This window comes from Notechis scutatus, chromosome 2 (assembly GCF_049901735.1).
Source record: "Notechis scutatus isolate UNSWTSFEM ecotype Mainland chromosome 2, rNotScu1.2, whole genome shotgun sequence".
In the NCBI taxonomy this organism is placed as follows: domain Eukaryota; kingdom Metazoa; phylum Chordata; class Lepidosauria; order Squamata; family Elapidae; genus Notechis; species Notechis scutatus.
Genome location: NC_142010.1, coordinates 267,485,311 through 267,502,278, shown reverse-complemented (window position 1 = coordinate 267,502,278; position 16,968 = coordinate 267,485,311). Strand labels below are relative to the sequence as shown.

At 49.7% G+C, this 16,968-nt stretch overlaps 1 protein-coding gene across 2 annotated transcripts; it reads right to left on the bottom strand.

Moving 5' to 3' along the window:
- Nucleotides 1–1,114: 1,114 nt before the first annotated feature.
- LOC148132634 (uncharacterized) lies at nucleotides 1,115–16,495 on the bottom strand. 2 transcript variants are annotated; one of them, XM_087954110.1, is made up of 7 exons: nucleotides 16,430–16,495; nucleotides 14,940–15,117; nucleotides 13,576–13,656; nucleotides 13,372–13,455; nucleotides 6,088–6,195; nucleotides 4,206–4,287; nucleotides 1,115–1,298 (listed from the first exon to the last, which is right to left on the bottom strand). In XM_087954110.1, exons 1-7 carry the CDS (start codon nucleotides 16,477–16,479, stop codon nucleotides 1,267–1,269), a joined length of 615 nt encoding a protein of 204 aa, XP_087810236.1. In that variant the 5' UTR covers nucleotides 16,480–16,495; the 3' UTR covers nucleotides 1,115–1,266. The 2 variants fall into 2 exon arrangements, with proteins under 2 accessions (XP_087810236.1, XP_087810237.1); XM_087954111.1 differs by having other exon boundaries at nucleotides 6,136–6,195.
- Between the last annotated feature and the right edge of the window lie 473 nt (nucleotides 16,496–16,968).

Sequence of the window (16,968 nt, the reverse complement as noted above, 5' to 3'; positions counted from 1 at the left end):
CTGTTCTTCCTATGTTTTAGCCCCCAGTCTGCAAGGCAATGCTTTGGACCCCCCTGCCTGCCCATGCAGGGTGTGGTGCCCCCTTCCTTCTGGAAGGACCCCCTCCTCTTCCGGGCTGAGACCGGCGAGCTGAGACCCCTGCAGTGGAGGATTTGGGGAGCCACCCACCGTGTCATCCTTGGAGGCGGCTCCACAACCGCCTTGGCAGGAGGTTTTTCCAAGGAGGAGAGGGAAGGTGGGAAGAGCTTCTGCGAGAGGGAGGGAGCATCAGAGGAAACGCTTTTGGGGGCTTCAAAATAAGAATGCCGCTTTTATGTTTCTCCTCCTGTAAAGCCCTGCCGGCGGGTGTGACGGAGCCTCCCAATCCAAGCTTTTGATCTCATGAAGCCCCCCCCTCTCCCGCCACCTGATTGTGTGCACCAAGCCAGTCTGTGCAGAGGCCACCACAACCGTGGCCAGAGAGAGCCCACCGGCCCCTGGAGAAGTGGCCAAAAGGGGCTCATTGGGCTGGAAGCCTCTGAGGAGGCAAAGTTGCCCACTCGCTGGCCATAGAAGTGAGACCCCGGGGTCCCTGAAGTGTAATTTCTAAATTCAGGGCCCAGCATCTAGGGAGGAGCACACCTTGCTTCATTGGCCATTCCCTCCCTTCCCTCCCCCTCTTTCTCTCTCTCTCCCCCTCTCTCTCTCCCCTCTCTTTCTCTCTCCTCTCTCTTGCCCCCTTCCCCTCCCCTCCCCTCTTTCTCTCTCCCACCCCTCTCCTTCTCTCTCCCCCTCTCTTGCCTCCTGCCTTGCTTGGGGTGGTCCTGCCCAGGCAGGTGGGGGGTCCAGGAAGAGGGTCTTGCCTGCGTTGTCCTCAACCCAGAGGGGATCCTGCCCCAGACAAGCCCTCCTGGCCCTTTTGGCTTCATTCTGCTCCTCGGCACAGAGACTGCGCTGCATTTTGCACACCTGGGCAGCCTGTGATTGTGTCTCTTGGGTGCATCTCCATCTTGAGGGACATCCTGATGATCTCTTGAATCCCCCCATGAAGCCCTGGGCCAATGGCCACTCAGCTGTGAATCTCTGGAAAAGTGCAAATACAGCCCCAAGGCCCCCAGAGAAGATGCCAAGGACGTTCATCTCAGTGGATTTATTGGGTTGGGCAGGGAGGGCCACAGCTCAGCCTTGGGCCGTCTCACAGCCATCTTGGGGTCTGGAGGTGGGCGGGTGGGTGGGGAGTGGAGCGGAGAAGAGGCGGTGAAAGGAACCATGTTTCTCCTTCGGTGGTCACAGGGAGCTTCTGTCCAGAGGGCGGGAAGCTGCGGAGAAGAACGAGCGAGTCAGCCTCCAAGAAAGAGACACAACACCCCCACTTGTGGGCTTTAATGAGGACCAGCAACATGCTGGATGCAGGTAGTTCTCCAGTTATGACTGGCGCTATATGGGTAGTACTGGTGGCCACTTTATTATCCCACTGTAAGGGGAAAGTGTAAACCGTGTGAGACTGGCCTTTGACATCAATACTGGCCAGCATTTATCCCAGGACTACGCAAAGGTGGCTTGTGCCTCCTGCGTACAAAGGCACAAATAAACTTGGCTCAAGCAGATTGTGGGGGTCTCTACTCTCCAGTTGCGTCATGGAGAATTGTTCAGCTCTCTAAGGATCCCCCCAGGAAAAGACTAAGAGCTGGGGCTGTAATTCGACACAGAAATCTGTGCAAGAAAAATCCACAGGGGGTGTGCCATTAAAAGAAGCTGGTGCTTTCCAAGATATAATTTTCAGCCATATGTCTCAACATCCAGAGCGGTGTTTCCAGAGGTGGGTCTTCAGCCGGTTCTGAACAGTTCTGGAGATCCGATAGCGGAAATTTTGAGTCGTTTGGTAGAACCGGCCAATCCCACCTCTGACTGGCCCCACCAACCCCATCTCTTCTCTGCCTCCCATCGAGTCCCAGCTGATCGGCTGGGTCTCCTTCGGTTGCCCTGCACAGGAGAACGGAGCTGGAAAGCAGGCTAGTGGGATGGGGAGGGAAGGGGGATTTTGCAGTATATCCTTCCCCTGCCACACCCGCCAAGCCACACCCACAGAACTGGTAGTAAAAAATTTTGAATCCCACCCCTGCACATTTCCCAATCTCAGCAACTTTAAGATGGGTGGACTTCAACTCCCAGAATTCCCCCCCACCAGCTAAGCTGGGATTTGAAGTCCACCCCTTTAGCTAAGCTGCCATGGGAATTCTGGGAGTTGACGTCCACCCATCTTAAAGTTGCTGAGATTGGGAAGTGCTGCTCTGGGATCACAAATGTCACCGTGTTTGTGAGTGGGATGTGTGTGTAAACCAGGGGTCTCCAACCTGGGCCATTTTAAGACTTGTGGACTTCAACTCCCAGAATTCCTCAGCCAACCGTGGCCACTTTAAGACTTGTGGACTTCAACTCCCAGAATTCCTCAGCCAGCCTTGGCCACTTTAAGACTTGTGGACTTCAACTCCCAGAATTCCTCAGCCAACCGTGGCCACTTTAAGACTTGTGGACTTCAACTCCCAGAATTCCTCAGCCAACCTTGGCCACTTTAAGACTTGTGGACTTCAACTCCCAGAATTCCTCAGCCAACCGTGGCCACTTTAAGACTTGTGGACTTCAACTCCCAGAATTCCTCAGCCAACCGTGGCCACTTTAAGACTTGTGGACTTCAACTCCCAGAATTCCTCAGCCAACCGTGGCCACTTTAAGACTTGTGGACTTCAACTCCCAGCATTCCTCAGCCAACCGTGGCCACTTTAAGACTTGTGGACTTCAACTCCCAGAATTCCTCAGTCAACCTTGACCGCTTTAAGACTTGTGGACTTCAACTCCCAGAATTCCTCAGCCAACCTTGGCCGCTTTAACACTTACGGACTTCAACTCCCAGAATTCCTCAGCCAACCTTGGCCGCTTTAAGACTTGTGGGCTTCAACTCCCAGAATTCCTCAGCCAACCTTGGCCGCTTTAAGACTTGTGGGCTTCAACTCCCAGAATTCCTCAGCCAACCTTGGCCGCTTTAAGACTTGTGGACTTCAACTCCCAGAATTCCTCAGCCAACCGTGGCCACTTTAAGACTTGTGGGCTTCAACTCCCAGAATTCCTCAGACAACCTTGGCCGCTTTAAGACTTGTGGGCTTCAACTCCCAGAATTCCTCAGACAACCTTGGCCGCTTTAAGACTTGTGGGCTTCAACTCCCAGAATTCCTCAGACAACCTTGGCCGCTTTAAGACTTGCGGGCTTCAACTCCCAGAATTCCTCAGCCAACCTTGGCCGCTTTAAGACTTGCGGACTTCAACTCCCAGAATTCCTCAGCCAACCTTGGCCACTTTAAGACTTGTGGACTTCAACTCCCAGAATTCCTCAGCCAACCGTGGCCACTTTAAGACTTGTGGACTTCAACTCCCAGAATTCCTCAGTCAACCTTGACCACTTTAAGACTTGTGGACTTCAACTCCCAGAATTCCTCAGCCAACCGTGGCCACTTTAAGACTTGTGGGCTTCAACTCCCAGAATTCCTCAGACAACCTTGGCCGCTTTAAGACTTGTGGGCTTCAACTCCCAGAATTCCTCAGACAACCTTGGCCGCTTTAAGACTTGTGGGCTTCAACTCCCAGAATTCCTCAGACAACCTTGGCCGCTTTAAGACTTGTGGGCTTCAACTCCCAGAATTCCTCAGCCAACCTTGCCGCTTTAAGACTTGCGGACTTCAACTCCCAGAATTCCTCAGCCAACCTTGGCCACTTTAAGACTTGTGGACTTCAACTCCCAGAATTCCTCAGCCAACCTTGGCCACTTTAAGACTTGCGGACTTCAACTCCCAGAATTCCTCAGCCAACCTTGGCCACTTTAAGACTTGTGGACTTCAACTCCCAGAATTCCTCAGCCAACCTTGACCACTTTAAGACTTGTGGACTTCAACTCCCAGAATTCCTCAGCCAACCTTGACCACTTTAAGACTTGTGGACTTCAACTCCCAGAATTCCTCAGCCAACCGTGGCCACTTTAAGACTTGTGGACTTCAACTCCCAGAATTCCTCAGCCAACCTTGACCACTTTAAGACTTGTGGACTTCAACTCCCAGAATTCCTCAGCCAGCAAAGCTGGCTGAGGAATTCTGGGAGTTGAAGTCCGCAAGTCTTAAAGTGGCCCAGGTTGGAGACCCCTGGTGTAAACCCTCGTGGGCCCCACAGGGAGAACTCACAAGCATGTTCCACTTTGCAAACATTTCTCTGCAGGATTCCTTGGGGAGTCATGCACGTCCGGGCACGGTCTTCCATTGTGTCCTGAAAAATAAAAGAGGGACTGAGCAGGTTGGGGTGGGGTTTCGACTCCCACCACCTCTCGGAAAGACACCCCAACCAGTGGTGGGATTCAAATAATTTAACCGCCGGTTTGCCCAGGGTCAGGTTGGCCCTCGTGGGAGGTGTCGCCTGTCCCCACCATCCAGCTCCGCCACACACGCAGGCCGAGCCTCCCACAACAGCCAACCTGACCCTGGGCGAACTGGTTGTTAAAATTCCCCCCCCCCATTATTGAAATGGATCTTCGGCACTGCGCTGCTCTGGAGAAATGGGAAACGGAGTGGCCGGTACGAGGGGAGGAGGAGGAGGAGGAGCATGGAGAAGAACGAGGGGAAGCGGCTTCCTCCTTCTCTTGCGCTGGCAGCTCCATTGCCAGTTTCTCTGTCGCGGTGCCATGCGGTGGAGCTTGCCCCACCCACCGCCGCCCAGATGCCCTCGCTTGCCCCAAGCCTTTCTTTGCCTACCTGAGTTCCACGTCCATCCCGTTTCTCTGTGGCATTCCTCGCCATCATAGGCAGGGAAACCAGTTTGTGGAACTAAAAAAAAAAAAAGTTCAATTCAATCAATTCCAGCTTCACGGGATCTTTTTTTTTTTTCACGAGAAGTTGGAATTGATTGACGGAATTTTGTTTTCGTCACACAAACTTTTCTTTCCCTGCACATGACAGTGAGAAACAACGCGGAGATGGAAGTCGGGTAGGCAAGGAAACGCTTGGGAGAAGTGAGGGCACCTGGGTGCCAGGTGTTGAAACAGGCCCACCCCTCTTTCAGAAGTTGGCCAGGCCCCCTGGAGGGAAGGCCGGAATCTACCGGCACTTAAACGCGGCGGCATGCCAGGCCTGGGCAGGAAGGGGCAGCTAGCATGGGGGTTGCAGGCAGGACACCTGCTCGCTTCAGGACCCTCCCCAACCTTCTAGGGCTCTGCCGATGCTTTGGCCTTGGGCTGTTGCCTTATGCGCAGGACCCCCGGGCCAGGCCAAGGCACTGCGGGCCGGAGGGGTTGAAATGGATGCCATTCAGCCGGTTCGCCAAACTCCACCAAAAAATTAGGTGCCGGTTCTAATGAACCGGTGTGAACCGGCTGAATCCCACCACTGACCCCCCCCCAACCCATCCAGGGATCTGCCTCTACCTCAAGAGCAAGAGGGAGGGGGCTGAAAGCCCATTATTCCTCAAGGTGGATGGAATGGGGGGGGAGAGAGAGAGAGAGAGAGAAAGAGAGAGAAGTCAGGAAAGGAATGTTTCATCCCCAATAAGATAATAAGGTAATCGTCGGCTTACAATCATTCGTTTAGTGACCATTCCAAGTTACAACAGCACTGGACTTAGGATTGTTCTTCACATTTACGACCATCGGAGCACCCAATCCTATCCGTGGTCACGTGATCCAAATTCAGATGCCTGGCAACTGGCAGGTACTTATGACAGTTGCAGCCTCCCGGGAGATCCCGTGATCCCCGTTTGCAACCTTCCCAGCAACTCCTGACAGGTGAAGTCAGTTGGGGAAGCCAGATTCACTTAACAACAATGTGGTTAACAATCGTGGCAAGAAAGGTCGTAAAATGGGGTGCAACTCACTTAACACGTCTTGCTTAACAGTGGAAATTTGGGGCTCAATTGCAGTCGTAAGGCGAGGACTTCCAGTGTTCAAGCAGAGGCAGAGACCCCAGCAGCCCCACCGCCACCCGAGGCAGGGAAGGACCCCAGGCCACCCCCTCAAACCTATGCCAAAAAGCCCCCTCCCCGGTGGTCTCAGCCACTATCTTTGCAACTTTTACCCACCCTCCCTCCAGCGCCACCCAGTGGAGGCCCCGGGTGCTGCAGCCTTACGCTCCGTCGGTGAGCCCTATCCGGCGTCTTTATCTTGACCAGCTCCGCCGATGGGATCTCCTAGGAGGAAGAGCCAAAAGGGAGGAAGAGTTGGTGAGAGGCACCTGGGCAGCCTGCAGCCGGACCTCTCAAGACCAAACCCGGGTTGTTCAAACACATCCGAGCAGGGAGGAGGACAGCAGGTGTGAGCCGTAAACCACGACCTGCCTTTGCCCAAATCGGGTCTGAGCTGGAAAGGTGGATTAAGAGCTCTTACACCTAAGTAAGCAGGGACCATCCTTTGTCTAGAATGGGACTATGAAGGATCTCCTGCTTGAGCAGGGGGTTGGACTAGAAGACCTCCAGGGTCCTTTCCAATTCCTACCCTATCCTATTCGATTCCTTATTCCCTGTTCTATTCTATTCTATTCTATTCTATTCTATTCTATTCTATTCTATTCTATTCTATTCTACTCTACTCTACTCTACTCCACTCCACTCCACCCACTCCACTCCACTCCATTCTATTCTAGTCCAGTCCAGTCCACTCCACTCCACTCCATTCCACTCCATGCTTTCTATTCTATTCTATTCTATTCTATTCTATTCTATTCTATTCTATTCTATTCTATTCTATTCTTCTATTCTATTTTCCCTTTCCTTCCTTCCTTCCTTTATTCTCTTCTCTTCTCTTCTTCTATTCTATTCTATTCTATTCTATTCTATTCTATTCTATTCTATTCTATTCTATTCTATTCTATTCTATTCTACTCTACTCTATTCTATTCTATTCTATTCTATTCTATTCTATTCTATTCTATTCTATTCTTTCCTATCCTATCCTATTCCACATTTCTATTCTGTTCTGTTCTATTTCCTCTTCTCTTCTCTTCTTCTCTTCTCTTCTCTTCTCTTCTCTTCTTCTTCTCTTCTCTTCTCTTCTCTTCTCTTCCTTCCCTTCCCTTCCCTTCCCTTCCCTTCCCTTCCCCTTCCCTTCTATTCCACATTGCTATTCTATCTGTTCTGTTCTATTCTGTTCCTCTTTTCTCTTTTTCCTATTCCATCCCACCCTTTCAAGACAAATGCCTGCTGAATATCGTCTTAAACACCTCCAGTGATGGAGCGCCCACCACCTCTGGAGAATGCTTGTGGCCAGGCCTGCCTGCTGGAGTGGCATGGCGGCGGCATTGAGCTCTGCCTGATGCCCTCAAGTCCTTTCTAGCTCTCCAAGGGCCAGAGCTTCAGCCCCTGAACCCCAGCGGAAGACCAGAGCCCTCAGCCCAGGGGACCTTCTCCCTCCGCTGGCTGGGGCTGTGCCTTGTGGTGCCTGGGCTTCATGTCTTAGAAGGTTTTGAGTCAGTGGAACAAACGGGCTGCTGGCGGCTCCTTTCCACAGTGACACGTTATGCCCAACCTCTCTCGCTCAAGTGGGGGGAAGCCATGGCGTTCAGCCAAGCATTACCTGAGCAGCTCAAGTGTTTGGTTTAGTAACCCCTTATTTCTATGTGCGAGTGGGCCTCACACTGTGAAGCGTAAGCTGGAGCTGACTGAAAGAGCTCAAGGCGGTGCAGCTCAGGGGTTTCCAGAAGGGAATCAGCGGGCTGGAAGGGACCTTGGAGGTCTTCTAGTCCAACCCCTGGCCCTGACCAAGGCAGGAGTCCTCATCCTTCCCCAGACAGAGGTTTGTCCAATCTTTTCTTGAAGGGGTGGAGCACCACAACTCCATGAGGCAAGCCGTTCCATTGAGTCATCCATCCATCCATCCATCCATCCATCCACCCACCTTCTATCTTGTCTGTCTGTCTATCATATGCATCGTATCTGTCTCATAAAATCCTAGGGCTGGAAGGGATCTTGGAGGCCTTCTAGTCCAACCCCCTGACCAAAACAGGAGTCCTCACCCAATCTCGGATAAAAGGTTGTCCAATCTTTCCTTGAAAATCTCCCGCAAGAGGTTTCCAACTCCCGGAGGCAAGAGGCTCAACTGATGGATCGTTCTCACTCTCAGTTCCTGCAAATTATCTCCTCTAAATTAACTCTCTTGACCTGGACGTTTCCCAAGGGGGTCCCAGCATCCAACCAGCATGAACCCCAACGGATGGTCCCTTCCCTGAATCCCAACTGCTGGAGGGAAGACCAGCAAGGAGAGGAACGGCCTCAGGGTGGGACAGGGCTGTTGTGCCCAAGCAACCTGAAGAGGACTGGCTCTAGGGCAGCAGCTGAACCAGGAGGCAGCCTGGCCTGGAGAAGGAAATTCTGAGATCTCCGCCCAAGGTGGACAAGGAGAAGTTCTCCAGGTCAGAACTGACTGGCAATTTCCAGCAGGGCTGGGGTGAGCGGTCTGTGTATATTACAACAGGGGTCTCCAACCTTGGCCACTTTAAGCCTGGAGGACTTCAACTCCCAGAATTCCCCAGCCAGCCAAGCTGAGGTTGAAGTTCTCCAGGCTTAAAGTTACCCAAGTTGGAGACCCCTGTGTTACAACACTATTGGAGTGGGTTCACCACTCATCCGTGGGTTCCTCTAAGGCAGGGCTTCTCAACCTTGGTGACTTTCAGAGGGGCAGACTTCAGCTCCCAGAATTACCATGGCTACTGGCTGGGGAATTCTGGGAGTTGAAAGTCCGCCAGTCTTATGAAAGTGGCCAAGGTTGGAGACCCCTGCTCCAAAGCGAGAGCGGAGCTTTCTTGGATTTTGCTAATTAGCCAAAGGGGAGAGGGGGGAGGGAACCAGAAAGGCAATCTACACAGAATGTCTGCCCATGAATTCTGCCTCATTTTCTTGACTTCTTTTTTCCTCCTGCTCTCTACAGGAAGATGGAGCTTCACGTGGAGCCCGGCTGCATTTGCTGCCTGCAAAGAATAATTGCACTTCATGCTTAATTCACTCCTAAAAAAAACACGGTGCGAATACTAATTAGAGGAAGAGCGTCGCAGGCACCAGGCTCCCCACGAGGGCGTCTGTCTGCCTTGCTGAAACAGCGATGACTCAAGGCGGCCTTTGTTTCCGTGGTCTCCTGTGCTCGGAAACGTGGCTCTGGCCACGTTGCATGCCCTGCCATATAAAAGACCAGGCGGTGCGCTCGGTGCTCGTTCATGAGTGAATGAAAATCCACCCACTGCCTGTCCAAAACGGTTACAATGCAGTGGTCCCAGTGGTGGGATTCAAATTGTTTTACTACCGGTTCTGTGGGCGTGGCTTGGTGGGCGTGGCAGGGGAAGGATATACTGCAAAATCCCCATTCCCTCCCCATCCCACTAACCTGCTTTCCAGCTCTGTTCTCCTGTGCAGGGCAACCAAAGGAGACCCAGCCGATCAGCTGGGACTCGATGGGAGGCAGAGAAGAGATGGGATTGGCGGGGCCAGTCAGAGGCGGGATTGGCCGGTTCTCCAAACTACTCAAAATTTCCACTACCGGTTCTGTAGAACCGGTCAGAACCATCTGAATGCCACCTCTGACTGTCCATCTTCTCCTGTGTGTGACTTGACATTCAGCTTTTGTTGATTGTTGTTGACAACCTTGGTTGGTTGGCTGTTGATCTTAATTGAGAGACACGTAACATGCGCTGAAGACTTCCCCGACCCAAGAACCCAGGAGGAAGGGGCAGACACAACCCCCCTCAAGCCTCAAGCAACAGAAGCCAATGCAGGGAAGAAACGGGCAGGACCCGATGAAAAACATTGGTCTGAAATGGGATAGGATCTCCTGCTCGAACAGGGGGTTGGTCTAGAAGACCTCTAAAGTCCCTTTGACCTCTATTCTGATTGGCTGAATGTCCTGCTCAGGCAGTAAACGCTACACCATTTCAGACAAATGGCTGTCCAGCCTCTTCTTGAAAAACCCCAGTGATGGAGGAGGGAGGGGATAGGAAGGAAAGGAAAGGAAGGGAAGGGAAGGGAAAGAAGGAAGGAAAGCAGAATACGGAATAACAGAGTTGGAAGGGGCCTTGGAGGTCTTCTAGCCCAACCCCCTGTTCAGGCAGGAGATCCTATCCCATTTCAGACAAATGGCTGTCCAGCCTCTTCTTGAAACCCCCCAGTGATGGAGCACCTATAGTACTAAAGAAGCTTAACTCTTGGTCTAGCTAAACAATTACTGATTAACTTCAATAAATTCTAGATAAATGTCACCTCTCTCTCTCCAAAAGAAAGAAAAGGAAAGATCCAGCACAGATTTCTGGCATCAATTCCCAGGAAGGATGGAGAGCAGATCATAAAAAGGTCACTCAGCCCTTGAAGACAATATGGTAATTGCTGGATAACCCTCAGAACAAATTTGCAGGCTTGTCTCGCTTTTGATTAACTCTCTTCATACATCATGGGAAAGCTGCCTTTATGCTGTATCTTGGCTTAAAGTAGAGCTTTTGATAAAGTGCTTCTGATTTGCAAAGCAAGGTAAGTGTTGGGCTGGATGACATGACAGCTAAATGAAAACACAGCTGGCCCGAATAGCTTGCCGAGAGAATGCGCGGTTTGTTAGTGGGCCCTCCGTCAAACGGCAGAGATCCATCAAGGGGGTTTCCCGGGGATCGGCCCCTTCCCTTTAGTAATTCTGTTTTTTATGGCTTGAATAATGAAGTGCAAAGAAGGAATATTAATTTGCCAGATACAAGACGGAGTGAGTTCATGTGCCAGAAAAAGAGAAATTAAATTAAACAGAATCAAAACCATATTGATAGAGAAACAGGCTGAGCATAATAAAATGAAATTGTATAAATGCAAATTAGGCACTTAGGGACACAGAAATGAAATACATAGTTGGGACAGAACTGTCAGGCTTGGTAGCTTTTAACAGTTCTCAGAATAATAGCGGTTGTTAAATGGAACAAGAGCCAGCCGGGCGATGCCACAGCAAAGAAGCCCAATGTAATTCTAGGCTGCATCTACAAAGATACACTGTCATATCGACACTGTGGGAAGGAATTGCTCCACTGACTTCTCCCGCATTTGCTCAGACCCCGTCTTGAGTTCCATGTCTTTTTCTGGGCATGAAGGACAGGAGGGAAAATTCAAACAGGTTCAGAGAAAGGTGGAAATGGAACAGGAACTAAGCTGCATGAAGGACGACCCTAGAGGGGCATGACAACTCTCCGCTCTGCCACCTTCGTCTTGGCGCCTTGCTGGCATCCTGCCATCAAAGGCTGGGAGAAGAAGGGGGACACGGGGAGGGGAAACAAACGGGCGACCAACCTGTTTGTGTACGTGATGGGAAATTGGGAGGAGAGAATGACAACTTGGTGAAGAGCAGGAGAGTTTGGAAGCGGTTTGGGCCAGCACCCAAGGCCAACGTGCTCCCCGAGAAAGGATGTGAATTACCCTAAACATCTCAGGGTCCTCAAAACCCCTCGGTGGACTCCTATCAGCTGAAGACAGACAGGCTGGGATGCGGGGAAACTTTCTGTATCTTTTGAGCCCAGGAAATTTAGTTCTAGCCTGACTCGACTGCAACGAACATCTTTTAGGGAAAGAACCTACCACTTCAACCAGACGGAGTCGAGGGTCTTTCTTTTTTAAGGGATCAGATTGGGGCAGGCCTGACAGTAACCCTGTTCAAAGTGACGTTGCATGGAATAAGGTCAGGGCGGGTTTTGCCTTGTTCCAGAGGACAGGACATAAAAGAACGCAAAGTCAAACTCTACCTTGAATGTTACCAGAATTGGAGCCCATGGAGAAAGAGGAATCAATCCCCTGCTTTGTGTGTGTAGGTCTCTGTGTGTTGCTCTCTCTGTGCGTGCCTGTATGTCTGCATTTGTGTTCCCCTTTATTGGATGCATTTAGGAGGTGGCTAAACAGCCGTATATCAGGGATGCTGGAATTTGTATCCCTGTGTTTCAGGATATGCTGCAGTTTGCAAAGGATGGACAGTCTCGCTCAGCAGCTGCCTGAAAGAGAGGCCCCTCCCCAAATACACCCCTGCTTAGATGCCACCTGGGCAGATGTCTTTACTGAAATGCCGGCTCTCTTCTTTCCTTTCTCCCTTCTGGCTTTGGAGGGCAGCTGTCCATCTAGCCCCCAACCGCACGGCAGCTAACTCCCTCCTTACAGCACACGGAATATCATTGTAGATGACCTGGCTGGACCCAAGGGAGGGAGGCCTCAAGCACGTCATCAGTCTTGAGTCCGTAACAGATCTAAGTCCAGCTCTCCTAGAATTCCATTGACTCTTATCTACCACCAATTTGCCTTAACCCTTCAAGGGGCGTACATAAGCGCACCATCGTGCCTACCGTCCCTGTCCTATTGTCCCCAATTATTCGTGCCTATTTCCTGTATTTATTCTTATGTTTATTCTTATCTCTATTTCTTGTAAGCGACTGACAAATCAAATCAAATGAAAATAAAATAAAATAAATAAATAAGCAGTCCAGATTCCCACAGGGAGCTAGCATGGCTTGTCCTCATGTGTTCATGATTAATTTTCCCATGTTCTTCTTTTGTTGTATTTGTGTTTTGGTCTGTGACCGCAAATAAAGTATTATTCTTATTCTTATTCTTATTCTTATTCTTATTCTTTTTCTTATTCTTTTTCTTATTCTTATTCTTATTCTTATTCTTATTCTTTCTTATTCTTATTCTTATTCTTATTCTTATTCTTATTCTTATTCTTATTCTTTTTCTTTTCTTATTCTTATTCTTATTCTTATTCTTTTTCTTATTCTTATTCTTATTCTTCTTATTCTTATTCTTTTCTTATTCTTATTCTTATTCTTATTCTTATTCTTATTCTTATTCTTATTCTTATTCTTATTCTTTTCTTATTCTTATTCTTATTCTTTTCTTTTCTTATTCTTATTCTTATTCTTATTCTTTCTTTTCTTATTCTTATTCTTATTCTTATTCTTTCTTTTCTTATTCTTATTCTATTCTTATTCTTATTCTTATTCTTTTCTTATTCTTATTCTTATTCTATTCTATTCTTTTCTTTTTTATTCATTCTTATTCTTATTCTTTTTATTCTTATTCTTATTCTTATTCTTATTCTTATTCTTTTCTTATTCTTATTCTTATTCTTATTCTTATTCTTATTCTTATTCTTATTCTTATTCTTATTCTTATTCTTAATTCTTAATTCTTATTCTTATTCTCATGTGAGCAGCCTTGGTCCCCAATTTCCTGCTCCCGACCACCGTTGCCCTCTTGGGGGCCTTTCACGCTGAGCCGCTCAAGGAGGACTCAAGAGCAGAGCCCAAAGTGGGAACGGATGGTCTCCCTGGGGGAGGAGGCCGGGGTCTCCCCTTATGAGCTCCCTCCACTTACCAGGATGTTCTTCTCGGTGCCCAGCCTGGACTTCCCCGAAGCCACCTCGGCCCTGGCCATACTTGGTGACTGAGCTGTGCTGAGCTGGAGAGGGAAGGAGGAGGACATGAGGGAAGGAGTGGACGCTGGGCAGGGGGAATCCGCCCTTGCAGGACGAGGGTGAGAAGGGCTCTGGAGGGCCCAACCTGCAGGGGGGGGCCCTACCTGCTCGCTGACTCCTTGTTGCCTCAGCTGCTGCTCCCGAAGGGCCTTCCTCTCCTGCATGGCTTTGGCCAACTTCTTCTTCTACGGAAGGAGATAGAAGGGGCTTAGTAACCTTGGTGGGGGGGGGGGGGCTCCCTCTTGACCAAAGAGACCCCCGGCCTCCTTTCAGGACCAGGCTGAGCCAGCGGCAGCAGTGGAGGAGCAACTACAGGTAGTTCTTGACTTACAACAGTTCATTTAGTTCAGAGTTGCAATGGCCCTGAACAAAGTGACCTATGACCATTTTCCACACAACCATTGCAAGTGTCCCCGCTGTCACGCGATCAAAATTCAGAGGTTTGGCAACTGACTCGCCTTTATGATGGTTGCAGTGTCCCAGGGGTCACGTGATCCCCTTTTGTGACCTTCTGGCAATCAAAGTCAATGGGGAAGCCAGATTCACTTAACAACTGTGTTAATAACTTAACAATTCATCAACTTCTTTTAAGAACCCCATAATCCCTTGCGGGGTACAGTCAGGGCAACTGAATGGGAGCTAGCAGGGTGTTTACTGGCCGGATGCCCTTCCTGTCACCAATGCGGAGTTTCGTTCAGCAGATGCATTCTCAGATGCACGCCCAGAGAGAGAAATACCTGCCTCTACCTAGGATCCAACTCACAGCCTCCTGATTGTGAGGCAAGAGCTGCACCTCTAGGCCATGTACCAGAGGAAGGATTCAGCCGGTTCTGGAGAACCGGTAGCGGAAATTTTGAGTCGTTCAGAGAACCGGCCAATCCTGCCTCTGACTGGCCCCGCCAATCTCATCTCTTCTCTGCCTCCCATCGAGTCCCAGTTGATCGGCTGGGTCTCCTTTGGTTGCCCTGCCCAGGAGAACGGAGCTGGAAAGCAGGTTAGTGGGGTGGGGAGGAATGGGGATTTTGCAGTTTACCCTTCCCCTGCCACGCCCACCAAGCCACGCCCACAGAGCCAGTAGTAAAAAAAGTTGGAATCCCACCACTGTAACGTACTGCTCCACTAACTTAATAATTGCAGTGATACAATTAACAACTGTGGCAAGAAAGGTCGCAAAATGGGACAAAACTCCCTTAACAAATGTTCCACTTAGCAACAGTAACTGAGTTCAGTTGTGGTCGTAAGTCAAGGGCTACCTGAATTGGGACCTGGGATAGAATTAGGGGTGCGACGACCTTGCCCCCACCTCGCCTCGGTTCCCATGTCCTGCCAGCCTTGATTCTTGCCACCACACCGGCTCCCTCAGCCTTCCGGCCCGGCCTGGCAGACGCCATCCTGCCCTTCGCTGGGGCGTGGTTGGCCAAGGTGGGAAGGCTGAAGGGCCGCCCCCCCGTGCCCTGCCCCCACTCACCAGGTAGATGTTGTACTTCAGCAGCCGCTTCCGGGCATCCGAGACACTTGAGCCCAACTCCCTCAGCTTGGTCTTCATGTCAACCATCAGGTGGGCCGGAGGGTCCTGGTGGCCCTGGAGCTTGGTGACTTCGGGCAGAAGGGGCCCCAAGGCGGCGTACAAAGCGGAAATGAAGTTCCTGCAATTGGGACACCAGGAGAAAGTCCTGCAAGGGCCGAAGGCAGCCCAGGGAAGGCCCAGAGCGGCTGGGTAGAAAGGCCCTCCTCTCCTTCTGTCCCACTGACCCCTGACTCTGTTCCAACCTGGGTCTTCTCTGAGCACCTGCCGGACACACCCCTCCCCTGGGGCACAGGGAGGCAGTCTAGGGAGATTCTCAGCCATCCTCCAGGTCACAGGTGTCCCACAGGTGCTTTTTTCTTAAGAGGCAATTGGACTTTCTGATTTTTCTTTGGAAGACGTTTTGCTTCTCATCCAAGAAGCTTCTTCAACTCTGACTGGATGGTGGGGAAGGGAAGGATTGATACTCCTTGCAGGCAGCCAGTCATTTGCATTTTTTAAGAGAGTCATTGAGGCCACTTGGAGGTTTCTCTGTGTCCTCAGGGTCACCTGAGTGGTGCAACAGCCTCTACCTGTCTTCAACAGGGAAGGGGACACAGGGCAGAAAAACATCCTGCAGCCAAGGCGGCTCCACACCCATTTGCACCACTCAGGTGATCCTGAGGACACAGATGAACCTCCAGGTGGCCTCAACGACCTTTGAAGATGTTTTGCTTTTCACTCAAGAAGCTTCTTCAGTTCTGAAGAGAAGCAAAACACTTTCTCAAGGACCACCACGTTGGCCTTTTAACCAATAAAATAAAAAAAATAATAATAAAAAAAAAAAAAAAAAAAAATAAATATATTAAAAAAAATAAAAAATAATTTTAAAAAAAAAAAAAAAAATAAAAAAAAAAAAAAAAAACAAACCCCGGGAATTAAGCAAAATTTATAGAAAAAAAAAAAAAAAAAAAAAAAAAAAAAAAAAAAAAAATAAAAAAAAAAAAAATAAAAAAAAAAAAAAATAAAAAAAAGACAAAAAAAAAAAAAAAAAAAAAAAAAAAAAAAAAAAAAAACAAAAAAAAAAAAAAAAAACAAAAAAAAAAAAAAAAAAAAAACAAAAAAAAAAAAAAAAAAAAACAAACCCCAAAAACAAAACAAAAAAAAAACAAAAAAACAAACGTCCTTGGGACAACCAGGACCTGGATGATGGAGCATCTGCAAAGAGGAGACCTGGGAGAAAACACTTTGCTTGCTGTTCAAGGAAGAAGGGGGCCAGATGACGGTCACCATGCCTCCAAAGAGATCTCACGGGAATCCATGTTTGCAGTGGCCTCGAGACTCACCCACCGCCGGCTGGCCTTGGAGAGCCCATCCCACCTTAGCTGACCTCTGGGGCGGTCCTGCCTTCACCCCTGCAGCCGAGAGCCCCTCGTGCGAGGGGAGGCACTTACATGGTCTCCTCATCCAGTTCCTCATCGCCATAGTTGATGTGGTCACTCATGGAACATCGAGGCTCTGCTGGGGGGTGGGTGGGAGAGATGTGGGGAGAGTGAGACTGGTGGCTCCGAGGGCTTGGGGGGGGGGAGATAAGAGTTGGGGGGCTGGGGATACAGCTCCCCAAGAGCAGACCACCCACCCTGTGGGAGGAGATTGACATTAGAAGAGATTCCCTGTTTGACTGATTGATTGATTCATTACAGGTAGTCCTTGACTTACGGCCACAATGGAATCCAAAACTTCCGTTGCTAAGTGAGAAAGGTGTACAGGGAATTTTGCCCTGTTTTACAACCTTTCCAGCCACAGTTGTTAAGTGGATCACTGCAGCGGTCAAGTTAGAGCTGTTAAGTGAAATTGGGCTTTTCCCCCAAGGACTTCGCTTGCCAGACGATCACAAAAGTTGATCACCTAACCCTGGGATGCCACAACTGTTATAAATACGAGTCAGTTGCCAAGCGGCTGAATTTTGATCAGGTGACCCTGTGGGGATGCT

Coding starts and splice junctions, on each gene's coding strand:
- LOC148132634 (XM_087954110.1), bottom strand. CDS start 16,479: ATGAGTGACCACATCAACTATGGCGATGAGGAACTGGATGAGGAGACC. Junction 13,657..14,939: donor TGAAGTACAACATCTACCTG/GTGAGTGGGGGC, acceptor CTCCTTCCGTAG/AAGAAGAAGTTGGCCAAAGC. Junction 13,456..13,575: donor AACAAGGAGTCAGCGAGCAG/GTAGGGCCCCCC, acceptor TTCCCTCTCCAG/CTCAGCACAGCTCAGTCACC.